The sequence below is a fragment of the Macaca thibetana genome, chromosome 15, assembly GCF_024542745.1.
Source record: "Macaca thibetana thibetana isolate TM-01 chromosome 15, ASM2454274v1, whole genome shotgun sequence".
Taxonomy (NCBI): domain Eukaryota; kingdom Metazoa; phylum Chordata; class Mammalia; order Primates; family Cercopithecidae; genus Macaca; species Macaca thibetana.
The window spans coordinates 28142733-28157016 of record NC_065592.1 but is presented as its reverse complement, the minus strand read 5'-3'; the positions used below and the strand labels follow the sequence as shown (position 1 = coordinate 28157016).

At 45.0% G+C, this 14284-nt stretch overlaps 1 protein-coding gene across 2 annotated transcripts in view; it reads left to right on the top strand.

Annotated features, from left to right (window-relative positions):
• The window catches only part of GNG10 (G protein subunit gamma 10), a 484859-nt gene extending 473677 nt beyond the window's left edge, over positions 1 to 11182 (top strand). The window contains exons 2-4 of one of the 2 annotated variants that reach the window (XM_050761464.1): positions 2326 to 2415; positions 7824 to 7955; positions 10253 to 11182. In XM_050761464.1, coding sequence (XP_050617421.1) covers positions 2335 to 2415; positions 7824 to 7949 — 207 coding nt within the window. In that variant the 5' untranslated portion in view covers positions 2326 to 2334 and the 3' untranslated portion in view covers positions 7950 to 7955; positions 10253 to 11182. Of the gene's footprint in view, positions 1 to 2316; positions 2416 to 7823; positions 7956 to 10252 lie in introns of those variants that run through there. The other variant, XM_050761463.1, reaches the window with a different exon arrangement.
• The last annotated feature ends 3102 nt before the right edge of the window (positions 11183 to 14284 follow it).

Below are 14284 nucleotides of genomic sequence, written 5' to 3'. Positions count from 1 at the left end.
GGTCTTGAACTCCTGACCTCAAGTGATCCACCCCGCCTCGGCCTCCCAAAGCGCTGGGATTACAGGTGTGAGCCACCATGTCTGGCCTGAATTCTCTTGAAAGCTAAAATGAAATTCTTTTCCCTGCTCCCACTTTGTGATACTGGGCAAGTCACTTCACTTTCCTTAGTGAGTCTGTTTCTTCACCTCTGAAATTGTAGACGTGCCACACTGTCTGATGGTCCCTTCAACTCTGAAGTTCCATGATGCAAAAGTAATGGATGAGAAGTCTTTTGCGGGGGAAGGTCTGGAGCATCACACAGATGGTCAGCCTTCCTCAAGTCCAAGTGGCACCCAGTCTGCTTATCCATGGATCACAGACCACTCCTCTTGAATGGCGCAAAGTAACACTGAGGTGGGCGGGGCAGTGGGTGTGTACCGCATGAAGGAGGCAGACACAGCACACCCCCTAGACTGCTCCTGCTACCTCATGGCTGATAACACACAGTATGACATGGCTGACGTGTGTCTCTTCATTAAGCGCAACTCCAAAGCCTTCATTTCTAATGATTTTGAGGTAATCTCATTATTTCAGCTGTCACTGCTGTGGAGACATCTTTCACATTAACATCTTGGCTGCTAAACATTGTCAACAGCCTAAGGGCATGTAGCAGTGCCATGGAAGTCACTTAGTTACTCCTAAACCAAACCCCACATTGTTTTTTACTCATCTCAAGCCAAGTCTTGTTTCCTAATTTCTGTTTTGGCATTAGTTCTGGCCCACTCTCTGCTACAGAACCCTTTGTCCTCTTTTCTTTGCATTTCGTGAAGTACCACTGATTTCGTTTTCTAAATTTGTTCCCCCTCATTGCTACTCTAACAGTCCTACCCAGGGCCTCATTCCAGCTACTCCCCCACCATCAGCCATCTTATCTTCTCAACTTCAGTTCATTTTGCACGTTCATCTCAGATTAATATTCCCAAAATGTCTTACCCTGTGGCTATCCCACTGTTTACCATAAACTTTGTGTGTATGTGAGATTTTCTATGACTTCTGGACCTAGCAACTTTGTATCTGCTGTTAGTCACTACAGCCTCCTCTATTTTTAAATGTCTTCACTCTACATGTGTGCATCACCTCCAGCTCTCCTCCATACTGCAATCTTCTTCCTTTTCTTCTGAGCCATCTGCAAGACACGTATCTCCAAAGTCCAGCTCTCACGATCTATGATGAGCCTTTCCTAATCCAGTATGTGTATCTTTGCACTGAGTTCTTTGCCATATCTTTTAAATATGAAATCATTCTATTTTGTCCTATTCATCAATCTAAGAATTGATTGTTGAATGTTCCCAACATGTACTTTCATCTCTCTACTGAAATATTTATTAATTTATTTGTGGTGAGGAAACTGGCCACTAGAGAGGGCTTTCAAATGTGCAAGTCTCCCTTTGGCCCAGGCACAGCTAATCTGAGCACATCAGTGCCACATATCCTTGCCTTCAAATAGTAATTGGGCCAGGGGTGGGGCCGAGACTCAATACCAGTCAGTGAGGTTCATTGTGGGGATATTTGCTGGAACGATTAGAAAGAGGTACTCTTGTTCCTGGGTTTACTAGATGGGGACAGTGAAAGTGTGGCGCTTTCCTTCATACCACTAGAGAAGTCAATCTACCACCAAGGAAAATGAGGCTAATCTCAGAAAAAGCGGAGTCAAAACATGGAGGATGAGAGCCCCAAAATTATTATCTGGGTAATTGAATTCACTAGTTTAAAGTCCCTGGACTTTTCAGTTACACAAGCCAATATATTACCTTTTGCATTGTTCAGTTTAAGTGAGTTCACTCTACCGGATCTCCACGAAACAGTAACAGGCTCATTTAGAAACCTGTTGCAGCCTCATGAAAATCCTATGAACTATATCCTTGGTTCCCTCGGGGATACTGTCTGGCAAGGCCCCTTATCTCCCCAACTCATGTCACACCTTGACTCCAGTTCTCATTTCTCAGGGGTGCGTGTTGCTGCCGCCCACTCCATCCTCGCGTCCCACGCCCTCGCGAGTCCTGCACATCCTAGGGGCGCCAGCTTTGCGGGAGGACGCCCCGCTCGGCGGGTCCCCGCCTCGGTTCCAGGCCCAGCTGCAGGTGCCACCCAGGTTTCCAGCGCTGAGGAGCGGAGAGCACTGCCAGCCCGCTGGGGTCCTCGCTGTCTCTGGCAAGCGGCTCGGCGCCGGGTGGGCTGGGGCGGCGGGGCGGGCGCAGCTGCTTCCCCGCCCCGGGGCGGTGCCCGCGCTCGGGGCTGGCGGCTCCTCCCCGCCCGGCCAGGCCCAGCAGCCCTCGGAGCCCAGCGCCGCCGCCATGTCCTCCGGGGCTAGCGCGAGCGCCCTGCAGCGCCTGGTGGAGCAGCTCAAGTTGGAGGCTGGCGTGGAGAGGATCAAGGTGCGGGCCCTGGGGACCCACGCTCCGGTCCTTCGCCCGCGGGGCGTGAGAAGAGGAGGCCGGCGGCCAGGGCCGGGCGCCAGCGGGGGAACGCGGGGGCGGCGGCGAGGCCTCGGCGGGGCGCGCGGGGGGCGGCGGGGTCCGCGGTAAGGGAGCGCGCGGGGCAGGTCGGGGGCCCGGGCCCGACAGGAGGAGGCCGCGCCTGGGGGGCCCCGCGGTCGTGGTCCGGACCGGGTCCCTGGGGGCGCGCCCACTCCAGAAGGTGGCCGTGGTCAGTTCCTCGGAGGGCTCCCGGGATGCCGGCGACGCGCGGGCCGGGAGGATTGGACCCAGGGCTGGGGAGGCCAGCGCAGGGCCGCGACTTGGTGATGGATTGGTAGGGTGAGAGCGAGAGGGGGGAGAGCCAGGATGCTCGGGTTTCTGTCGTCGTGACGGGGCGGACGGCGCTGCCACCCGCCGAGGTAGAGAGGAGCGGGAGCGGGTTTGGCGAAGTGATGAGTTCGGCTGCGGACCTGGGGACTCCGGGGAGTCATCCTGGAGGTATTTGTCCTCATGGCCTGAAGCTCAGCGCCCACGGCTGAAAGAGGTCGTTCAAGCGCATGGGGGCGAAAAAGCCTCTTCTATGAAGAGCAGAGCTCAGAGCCTGGGACCCGGGGACCAGGCACACCGATGGCCACCGGAAATGAGAGACAGCAGGGTTTCCCAGCAAGGAAGGAGGGATTTCCAAGAACCGGGGGCTCAGTCATGTCCAGCGTTTAGTCAGTTGCCTAGAAGGCGTCTGCTGTAGAGCTGTGTTTAGCAACGAGTGCAGCATTATTTGCAGAAGGTCTGTAGGAAGGAACACACCCGCGATAGTCCCTGTGCCTCAGTGGCGCCTTTGCTGTGTGCCTGGCGCTGCTACAGGGAATAGGGTGGTTCTGGAGGGGAAGGTAAACAGCAACTTAACGGATACATAGCATCGCTTCACATGCTAAGTGGAGTGAAGATTATAAACAGGGTAAAGGGAGAGAGGCTGTGGAATGCAGAGGTCTTGGTGGTCTATGTGTTAGTAAGAGCAGAATCTGGGCTGTCTTAAGGTAGGCAGACTTTTTTCTTTTTGAAGAAATCTAGTTTTAAAGAGGAAATAACGTGTTTTTTAAACTTAGGAAATGCAAAGCCATGTTTTAGGGTTGAGAAGAAGGAACAAATTATATTTTTAGGTTCCAGGGAAGAAACAAATGGAAGCCAATGGCTGGTAGAGGAGACAAGGCTACTTTGGGGGCGGGGGCCAGGGGATTGGTGGCACAGCTTCTGAGACAGGAAGAAAGAAGGTAAGGATGTGTGTAAAGATAAGTTTCTAGATGTGGGCTAAACTTACATGGTGACACTTTGTGAAATGGGAGGCCACGTTTTCTTCTAAGACAGAGGAAAGGGTAGTAAGGGAGTGGCCCCTGAGCAGGCACGTAGGTGCGCTGTGACTCTGAAGGCCCAACTGCTGTGAGAAGGGAGACTGCTGGTCATATTTGTGATTTTTTTTTTTTTTTTCCTGCAGCAATCTTTGACCGTCCTGGAATGTGAGTGCTGAAGGTGAACGGTAGTTGAAAGAGGAGTGAGTTAGCAGGGGAGGTATGCCGGAAAGGTGGAGGTGGGGCCAGAGGGCAAGGGGTGTGAAGGTCTGGCCAGAAAGAGGCTGAGCCTAGATGGATAGAGAAGGAATGGAGCCAGCCTGCTGGTGATAGGTGAGACAGAAGGGGAGGAAGTGATGCCTGGTGATCTCGGTGAGGTCAGAGCAGAATAAAGGAAGAATAAAGGAGGCAGCACCCTGGATGGGAAGAAGAGATTGTGATCAGAGAGTAGGATACTGGAGTGTAAAATTTCAGAAGTGGAGCAGTTACAGGTGTTGTAACTGGATCTGTTAGCACTGAGGAGAAGGCTGTTTGAGGGGAGGAAGTCAGGGAACTGAAACCAGGGTTGTTGGAAATTCACGAAGACAAGGTGGGGACCTGAGGTGGAAAGGAAAACTGTGAGCCAGTCAGGTGCCTGCCTACCCGCCAAGTGGCTAAGAAAGAGGAAATACATTCTTTTTTTCTTTTTTTTTTTTTGAGATGGAGTTTCGCTCTTGTTGCCCAGGTTGGAGTGCAATGGCATGGTCTCAGCTCACTGCAACCTCTGCCTCCCAGGTTCAAGCGATTCTCCTGCCTCAGCCTCCCAAGTAGCTGGAATTACAGGCAGCTGCCACCACGTCTGCTAATTGGCTGATTTATGTGTGTGTGTGTGTGTGTGTGTGTGTGTGTGTGTATATATATATATATATTTTTTTTTTTTAGTACAGACGGAGTTTCACCATGTTGGCCAGGCTGGTCTCGATCTCCTGACCTCAGGTGATCCTCCCTCCTCAAGCTCCCAAAGTGCTGGGATTACAGGCGTGAGCCGTGGCGCCTGGCGGGAAAGATATTCTTACCTACATTTTAAAAATGATGATGAAACCAAGAGCCATATAACTCAGGTGAGTTGCCCAAGCTCACAGTAAACTTATTTACTAATAGGATAATAAACCTATTTAAGAGGTGCGCTTATGAAAGTATGATCTGCAGTACCTGGCTGCGCTTCTCTCAGACAGTACCTTAGAGAGTCACAACATTCTAGGGTCTGGTCTACCTCATTTCAGGACTCAGTGTTGGATGTGCTTAGCATAGCCAGAGGTGTGCTTTGACAGACTTGCTATCTGGAAAATAAACCAGGACCGATTTTCTAGCTTAGAACAGAGGACATTCCTTCCTGGCTATAGGAATGTTTGGTATCCTTCCAAGAACTCCTCCTTTAGAAGAGCCGCTCAGAAGTTGCTGGGTAAACACAGGCTCAAACCAAGGAAAGTCAGGTAACCTGCGTGGAGGTTATCCCACCTCCAGTGGCAGGGGACAGCTTGCAAGTATTTGGGCTTATAGTCTCCCAGCCCAGAGCCTCTCTCCCTTCCTAGTGTTAGAGAGATGCTGACCACGTTTACTCTTCTCTTACTTTCTCTGCATATCCCCTTACCTTAACTTTTTGACCATGTTCTTGAGACTTGAGTTCAGTTAGTCTCATTTCTCCAGGGGTCTTGGAAGACAGTGTCCTTCCATCTACCATGTGTGGAGTTTACCTGTTACCCCAATGCAAAGATAGTAAGCCTGAGCATAACTGATTCTCGATTTCTTTTGAATTAATAACTGGTATATATAACCATTAATTCCAATTATAATTAACATGAAAATGTCAGAGCTTCTATTGAGAGAAAAAGCAAACTTCAGCATTAGCCTGGTAATATTATATTATGGTTCTATATTTATATAATACGGAGTAAACTGTCATTACATTAATGCAACCAAAATTCCTAGAGCTGTCCAGAAACTTGGTAGCAATTGTAGCATAAACAGTTAATTTTCCAGTTATTTGGAGGCTTGGAAAATTAACACAAACGAGTAGTAATACCTGAACAGCAATCAGAACCATTTTTGTACAATATGGGTGAATTTTATTGAAAACACCATTTTTTTTTTTTTTTGAGATGGAGTCTTGCTCTGTCGCCCAGGCTGGAGTGCAGTGACCCGATCTTGGCTCACTGCAACCTCCGCCTCCTGGGTTCACACCATTTTCCTGCCTCAGCCTCCCTAGTAGCTGGGACTACAGGTGCCCACCACCACGCCCAGCTAATTTTTTATATTTTTTTAGTAGAGACGGGATTTCACCGTGTTAGCCAGGATGGTATTGATCTCCTGACCTCATGATCTGCCCGCCTCAGCCTCCCAAAGTGCTGGGATTACAGGCGTGAGCCATGCACCCGGCCCAAAACACCTTTTAATGCAAAAAAAAAGTACAATGAGGAAAACCTCCAAGTAGAATTATGCGTCAAATGGAAGATAAGAAAAGGGCTAATGATACTGTATCAGTTTTTGCTGCCTGACAGACCACCCCAAAATTTAGTGACTTAAAACATTTATACTCACAGTTCTTAGATGGACAATTTGAGCTAGGTTCAGGTGTGCAGTTCTGCTGATCTTCTGGGCTCTCCCATGCATCTGCAATCAGATAGAGTGTTGGCTAGTGTTGGCTTGTGTCTGGGTGATTTAGAATGGCCTCACTCGCATGTATGCAGGTTGATAGGTAGGTGCTGGTTCTAGCTTACCGGTTCTCCTCCACAAGATCTCCAGGAGGCTATCTTGGGCTTGTTCAGATAGTTGTCTTACCGTTCCACCTGCACCAAGAGAGGTAGGTGCAGAGACTCTTGAGGACTACCCTGGAACTTGCCCTTTATTTCTGCCACATTCTACTGGTCAAAGTCAGCCCAGATTCTTTTGTTTTTTTGTTTTTTTTTGAGACGGAGTTTTGCTCTTGTCACCCAGGCTGGAGTGCAAGGGCGCGATCTTGGCTCACTGAAACCTCCACCTCCTGGGTTCAAGCGATTCTCCTGCCTCAGCCTCCTAAGTAGCTGGGACTACAGGTGCGCGCCACCACACCTGGCTAATTTTTGTATTTTTTTTTTTTTTTAGTGGAGACAGAGTTTCACCATGTTGGTCAGGCTGGTCTTGAACTCCTGACCTCGTGATCCACTACCACTCGGCCTCCTAAAGTGCTGGGATTACAGGTGTGAGCCACTGCGCCTGGCCGCAGTCAGCCCAGATTCAAGGGGTGGGTCAATAGACTCTACCTCTTGGTGGAAGGAGCTGCAAACTATTGTGATCACGTTTGCAGTCTACCACAAATGTATTGCTATATGTTAGCGCTATTCTGATGGCTTTACATGTGTGAACTCACTTAATTGTTACAGCAACCCAGAGAGGTGGGAGGTGGGTTACTATTTCTAATTATTTCACAGATGAGAAATCAGCTACTGAGATGTTGAGTAACTTGCCCAAGGTTATCTAGGTAGTGACAGAGCTGAATTTGAGGCCATGCAGTCTGGTTCCAGAGGCTGTACTCCTAAACAGTAAGCTATAATGCCTCAAAAGCAAGGCGGAAGAACTTTATCACTTGTTTGGAGCAGACTGAATAAGCCTTCAGACTTGTAAACATTAAGACAATTTGCTCATTTGGCAAACTTGGATATATCAGTGCATGTTTTATATAAGTGAAAATTTGTAAAGGGAATGCTGGAATGAGCTATTTCTTTATCCATTCAGTCTCAAAACTAGATTTCTAAATGGATCAAAGATACAGCTTTTTCTTGCTTTGTTGAATAAGCAGCTAAACCAAAAACTATCTAAATTGAAGTTTATGGAAATTGTATCCTTTCCTCTTTGTAGCTCAAGTATTAGAACGTTCAGCAGAAAGAGACTTTCGGAGGTCACAAAAAGTTGATATTTACCAAGTTGGATGATCATTTGCAGAATATCCTTGACTGCCGGACGGCTTGGCCGTGAGCAGTGTGCCATGTTGCTGTCCCTTTGTTTCAGGTCTCTCAGGCAGCTGCAGAGCTTCAACAGTACTGTATGCAGAATGCCTGCAAGGATGCCCTGCTGGTGGGTGTTCCAGCTGGAAGTAACCCCTTCCGGGAGCCCAGATCCTGTGCTTTACTCTGAAGACTCGTGAGTAATGATACACCATTATGTCTTGGGCCCATAGCATTATCACAGGGCTTCCCAAAGGACTTGAGCAACTGAGTTTTGAATGTCTACAGTTCTTGGGGGAATTAAAATAACAGCCAGCAAAATGCACAACTTTCCCTGAAGGGTGATTCTAGTGTATAGTTACTTTGCCGGTAGAATACATCTAATTAGGACAGTCTGAAGTCTCTTTGGCACTAAGTCATGAGATGCCAATATCCGTCTGTACTTGAGCTCTTTAATTGAGTTGGCTGGTAGTAATTTCTTTTCTTTTCTTTCTTTTTCTTTTTCTTTTCTTTTCTTTTTTTTTTTTTTTTTTTGAGACAGTCTCACTCAGTCGCCCAGGCTGGATCTTGGCTCACTGGCATGATCTTGGCTCACTGCAACCTCCACCTCCCAGGTTCAAGCAATTCTCTTGTCTCAGCCTCCTGAGTAGCTGGGACTACAGGTGCATGCCACCGCGTCCGGCTAATGTTTGTATTTTTAGTAGAGATGGGATTTCACCATATTGGTCAGGCTGGTCTCGAACTCCTGACCTCAGATGGTCCACCCGCCTCAGCCTCCCAAAGTACTGGGATTACAGGCGTCAGCCACCCCTCCCGGCCAGTAATTTCTTGACCTTAAGCCCAGCCTCTCTGTCCTTATAGTATCCCAGGGTTGGGATTTGGTACTCTTGGGACTAAGGACTCCCCAGAGTGGGAGATGTGGGCCTACCACCCGCTGTGATTTCTGTCCTAATGGTTTTCAGAATATATCTCTATGTTTTAATGGAGGAACAAATGTAGCTACTGGGAAAAAGTGTGAGTGGGGTTAAAAGAGCTTTAAAAATTGATAAATGAAAACACCTCTCAGGTAGCATATTAGAAATTTCATGGGTTTGAATACTTTGTATTGGGGTCATTTTCACAATGTGTTTCCCCTGTCACCACTGAGCTCTGTCGCCCAGGCTGGAGTGCAGTGGCACAATCTTAGCTCACTGCATCCTCCGTCTCCCAGGTTGAAGCAATTCTCCTGCCTCAGCCACCCTAGTAGCTGGGATTACAGGCGCATGCCACAATGCCTGTCAAATTTTTTTTGTATTTTTAGTAGAAACGGGGTTTCACCAAGTTGGCTGGGCTGGTCTCGAACTGGCTGATCTCAAACTCCTGACCTCATGATCTGCCCGCCTTGGCCTCGCAAAGTGCCGGGATTACAGGCGTGACACAATGTTTTTTTAAGATGACAAGGGCATGAATTATTAGAGTCTTTTGGGACCAACATATTTCAAATGATGTATTCTAAGGGCTGTTTATACAGTAAGTAATTATCTTAGCTCCTTCTTCACAAGTAGCAAAAGGAAATTGTTCACATTTAAAAGAAGGAAGCAATCTATCAAATCCTATTGTACTTTTTAATGGAAAAAGTTCATATTTATGGTGTTAAGATAATAGTCTTATGTTGGCATAGCATTTTTCTTTTTACAAAGCTCTTTCCTTCCTTTCCTTCCTTCCTTCCTTCCCTTTTAAAAATTGAGATGGAGTCTCTCGACTGCACTGCTGGAGTGCAGTCGCATGATCCTGGCTCACTGCAACCTCCGCCTCCCAGGTTCAAACAGATCTCCTGCCTCAGCCTCCTGAGTAGCTGGGACTGCAGGTGCGCAGCACCATGCCTGGCTAAGTTTTGTATTTTTAGCAGAGATGAGATTTCACCGTATTGCTCAGGCTGTTCTCAAACTCCTGACCTCAAGTGAAGTGACTTGCCCGTCTCAGCCTCCCAAAGTGCTGGGACTGCAGTTGTGAGCCACTGCACCCAGCTTTGCAAAGCACTTTCATGGGTGCTGCTCATTCAGTGGTGTGGTTTAGATGTCTTTCGTATTCACCTGTTACTGTCTTTTTTTGTTTGTTTGAGACGGAGTTTTGCTCTCGTTGGCCAGGCTGCAGTACAATGGTGCAATCTCAGCTAACCACAACCTCTGCCTCCTGGGTTCAAGCGATTCCCCTGCCTCAGTCTGCCTAGTAGCTGGGATTACAGGTGCCCGCCACCATGCCTGGCTAATTTTTTTGTATTTTTAGTAGAGACGGGATTTCTCCATGTTGGTCAGGCTGGTCTTGAACTCCCGACATCAGGTAATCCGCCCATCTTGGCCTCCCAAAGTGTTGGGGTTACAGGCGTGAGCCACCATGCTTTGCTCACCTGTTGCTTTCTATTTCGTGAATACTGAAGTACCCTATGAAATGATGACTAGGTAATTTTATAAATAAATCTTCCTAAAGTGAAAACCAAACCAACTCTCTTTCCAGTAGGAGACAAGTTCGCTGAGGAATGCCTTCAAGCGCAAAGGGACGAATGACTGCCTTCAAGTCTCAAGAAAACGCTTTTCCCTAACTCTAATTAGAGATGTTTTAGCTCTTTCCTGTGGCCTGGTCCTCTAGCGAAAATCACAGAAATTCATGAGTTTCTACTTGAGTGAGGAAACTGGGTGAAGGAATAGAGTTTTAAATAGTAATAGCCTGTTTTTTTGTGCAAGTACTTTTATACATAAGACAAACAAAAACCTTACCACCAAATATACCAAAATGCACCTGTTTCATAAGTGAGTTACTAATATTTCTATACCTGGAACATCATGTATGTTTTATTTACTGGATGTTTACATTTGAAGAAGGAAAATAGTTGTGTTTATTTAAACTTGTAAACTGTTGTTCCTGGAAGATATTTATACCGTAAAAAATGTGTTCTTTTCTCATGAATTCACAACTCCTAAATGAATACAAGAAAGTACAAATTGCTGGGAGGAAGAATAGGCTTTACTAATTGACTGATGTCTTGATTTTTCTAAATGGGAAGATTGTTTTATTTTTAACACTAAATATAGGAGCAGTTTCTAGCAAACTTTTTTTGAAAAGTTAATGTTATGATGTGCATTAGGCTGCCCCATCGTGTATATAAATGAAGCAGATTCGATCTTTGTATTCTTAAGTTCCTCTACTTTGTAGTTTTAAAAACGTTTAAAATGTGACCCACAGAACATTGTAAATGGTTAAAAACTAACATGAACATATTACAACCTAAAATAATTCTTAATGTCACAAGTGTTTTACTTTGATGATGTGCCTTTGATTTAATTTGGGACACTTTTTTAGAAGGATACATTATTCATGTCTGTAACAGTCTTTGAAGAGCTTGGAAATAAAATTTCTGCTTAATTAATCATTTTTCTATGACAGCAATATTTTGTGTCTGATTTTGTATTAAGGACTCTTGGATTTCTGTTTGCCTGTGAGATTGAGTGCTGGAAATGAGAGAGTGAAATTCTTGTTTTTAAGTCTGTAGAATTTTGCAAATGTCCTAAAAAAATAGATAACTGTATAACATGAAGAAAATGTCTCTATTAATGGCAACATTTGTTCTCTGAAATAGCTGTGTATAAACTCATAAATAAACAGAAATATCTGTGAGTGTAAGTAGTGTTACAATAGAGAAAATAGAAGTCATTAGATGGTAACTCCCTTAACTTTTAGCCACTAAACTCCTAGATCTAGTGATTGGAATCCCTTCCATTCAGTCATAATTCAGGTATCTCTTTTATAACCTATGTGTTCTCTGCATCTGTTTCACCTTCTCTGAAATTTCCCACTACCAGTGATCCTTTCTCCTTCATCTTCAAGTTCTCTGCTGGATGCTTTCTTTCTTTTTTTTTTTTTTTTTGAGACAGGGTCTCACTTTGTCACCCAGGCTGGAGTGCAGTGGCGCTATCTCAGCTCAATGCAGCCTCAATCTCCTAGGTTCAAGTGTTCTTCCCATGTCTGCCCCCCCAGTAGCTGAGACTACAGGCGTGAACCATCACACCTGACTGATTTTTGTATTTTTTGTAGAGATGGGATTTCGCCATTTTCCCAAGCTGGTCTTGAACTCCTGAGCTTAAGCAATCCACCCACCTCAGCCTCCCAAAGTTCTGGGATTATAGGCGTGAACCACTGCACCTGGCCTCCAGTGGACCTTTTCTATCACCATTTAGCATGTTCCATTCTGTCTTAACAACAATAGCATTTTTAAAAATCCCCATTGAAAAATAAAATTCTCTTTTGATTCCACTTCCCCTTTTAGCAAACATTTGATAAGATAGCACAATAAAACTATAAGCATCTCACTTATAGATGAATATAGATGCAAATATCCTAGATATAAACAGACAAAATTCAGTAGTTATAGTAAGAGAAAATACAGTTAGATAAAACTGCTTTAACATAAGGAAATCTATCAATGTAATTCACTACTTGAATCACTTAAAGAAGGGAACCTATGCCAAAAAGTCATTTGATAAAATTCAATTGTTGTTCTGGGCCGGGCGCGGTGGCTCATGCCTATAATCCCAGCACTTTGGGAGGCCGAGGTAGGCAGATCACGAGGTCAAGAGATTGAGACCACCCTGGCCAACATGGTGAAACCCCATTGCTATTGAAATTCAAAAATCAGCTGGGCATGGTGGCGCGCCCCTGGAGTCCCAGGTACTCGGGAGTCTGGGGCAGGAGAATCACTTGAACCCAGGAGGCAGAGGTTGCGGTGAGCCAAGATCACGCCACTGCACTCCAGCCTGGCAACAGAGCGAGAGACCTCGTATCAATCAATCAATCAATCAATCAATCAATAGCAAGCTGTTCTGAATAAAAACTAAGTAGATTAGTGAAATGAGAGTAGAAAGAAATTACTAAGATGATAAAGACAATTTTTTAAAACCAACAGCCAATATGGTGAAAGACTGACACATTCAGGATATCAGGAACAACATAAGATTACCTTTTATCACCACTATTATTCAGCATTGCTTTGGAAGTCTTAGCTAATGCAGTAAGCTGAAAAAATGAAATGATGTAAACATTTTAGAAGAATTATCTGTATTTATGGGTTATATAATTGTACACCTTGAAAACTCATGAGATTCTCATATAAGAAATACTTGAATTTATAATAGAATTTGGGAGGCTAGCTGGATAAAAAAGACATAGGAAAATAACATTTTCTATACTGACAATAGCTGGTTTAAAATGGAAATGGAAAGTATATCCCCTTTCTACTTTAATGATACAACTATAAAAATACTTGGGAATAAACAAAAGTGCAAGGGCCATAAGAAAGATTTTATTGATGTTATAAAACAGTGTAAATAAATGGAGGGACATGGCAATTCTAGGATATGAAAACAATTTTGGCCAGGTGCTGTGGCTCACACCTGTGATCCTAGCTCTTTGTGGGGCCGAGGTGGGTGAATTGCTTGAGATCAGGAGTTTGAGACCAGCCTGGGCAAGATGGTGAAACCCCATCTCAACAAAAGATGCAAAAATTAGCTGGCTATGGTGGCGTGCACCTGTAGTCCCAGCTACTTGGGGGGCTGAGACAGGAAAATCGCATGAGCCCAGAAGGTTGAGGCTGCAGTGAGCTGTATTCATGCAACTTGACTCCAGCCTGGGCAACAAAGTGAGACTCTGTCTCAAAAATATCAAACCAAAAAAAACAAAAAAACAAAAAACCCAACATAAAAATACAATTTCATTAAACTGTCAATCTTACTAAATAAAATTTCTGCTTAATCGTAATCGTTGTGTGTGTGTGTGTGTGTGTGTGTGTATAAAACATGAGGGGATGGGCATGGTGGCTCATGTCTATAATCCCAGCCTAGGCAAGATAGTGAGACCTTGTCTCTTAAGTTTTTTAAATTAAAAAAAAAAACCTCTTGTAAAAATCATTACAGACCAACAAACAAACAAACAAACAAAAGCAAAAACCTCTTGTAAAAATCATTACAGACAAAAAAAAAAAAAAAAAAAAAAAAAAAGGAAAAGCAGAGCCAGGCATGGTGTGTATTTGTAATCCCAGCTACTCGGGAGGCTGAGGCAGGAGAATCGTTTGAACCTGGGAGGCAGAGGTTGCAGTGAGCCAAGATCGCACAACTGCACTACAGGTATAGGAGAGATAATGGGCTAATATCCCTAATATACAGAATATTCTGATTGTATGTGATGAGAAAAAAATGAGTAAAGGGTATGAAAAAGCAATTCACAGAGGAGAGAATCCAAACGAAAGAGCACATAACTCCACTAGTAAGCAGGGGAAATGTAAAGACAGTGATAATGAGGTAGCATTTTTCAATCCCTCAAATTAGAAAACGAAAAATAAAAAGGCATATCCATTAAGAACTTACATGCCATGTTCTAAGTATTATGAGTATTAGGTTATTTACTCCTTATCGGTGTGACCTTGAACAATCAAATTCTCTGGGTCTCAGTTTCATCACCCATAATTATTTTTAAAATTTGGATGAGAATATCTTCTTT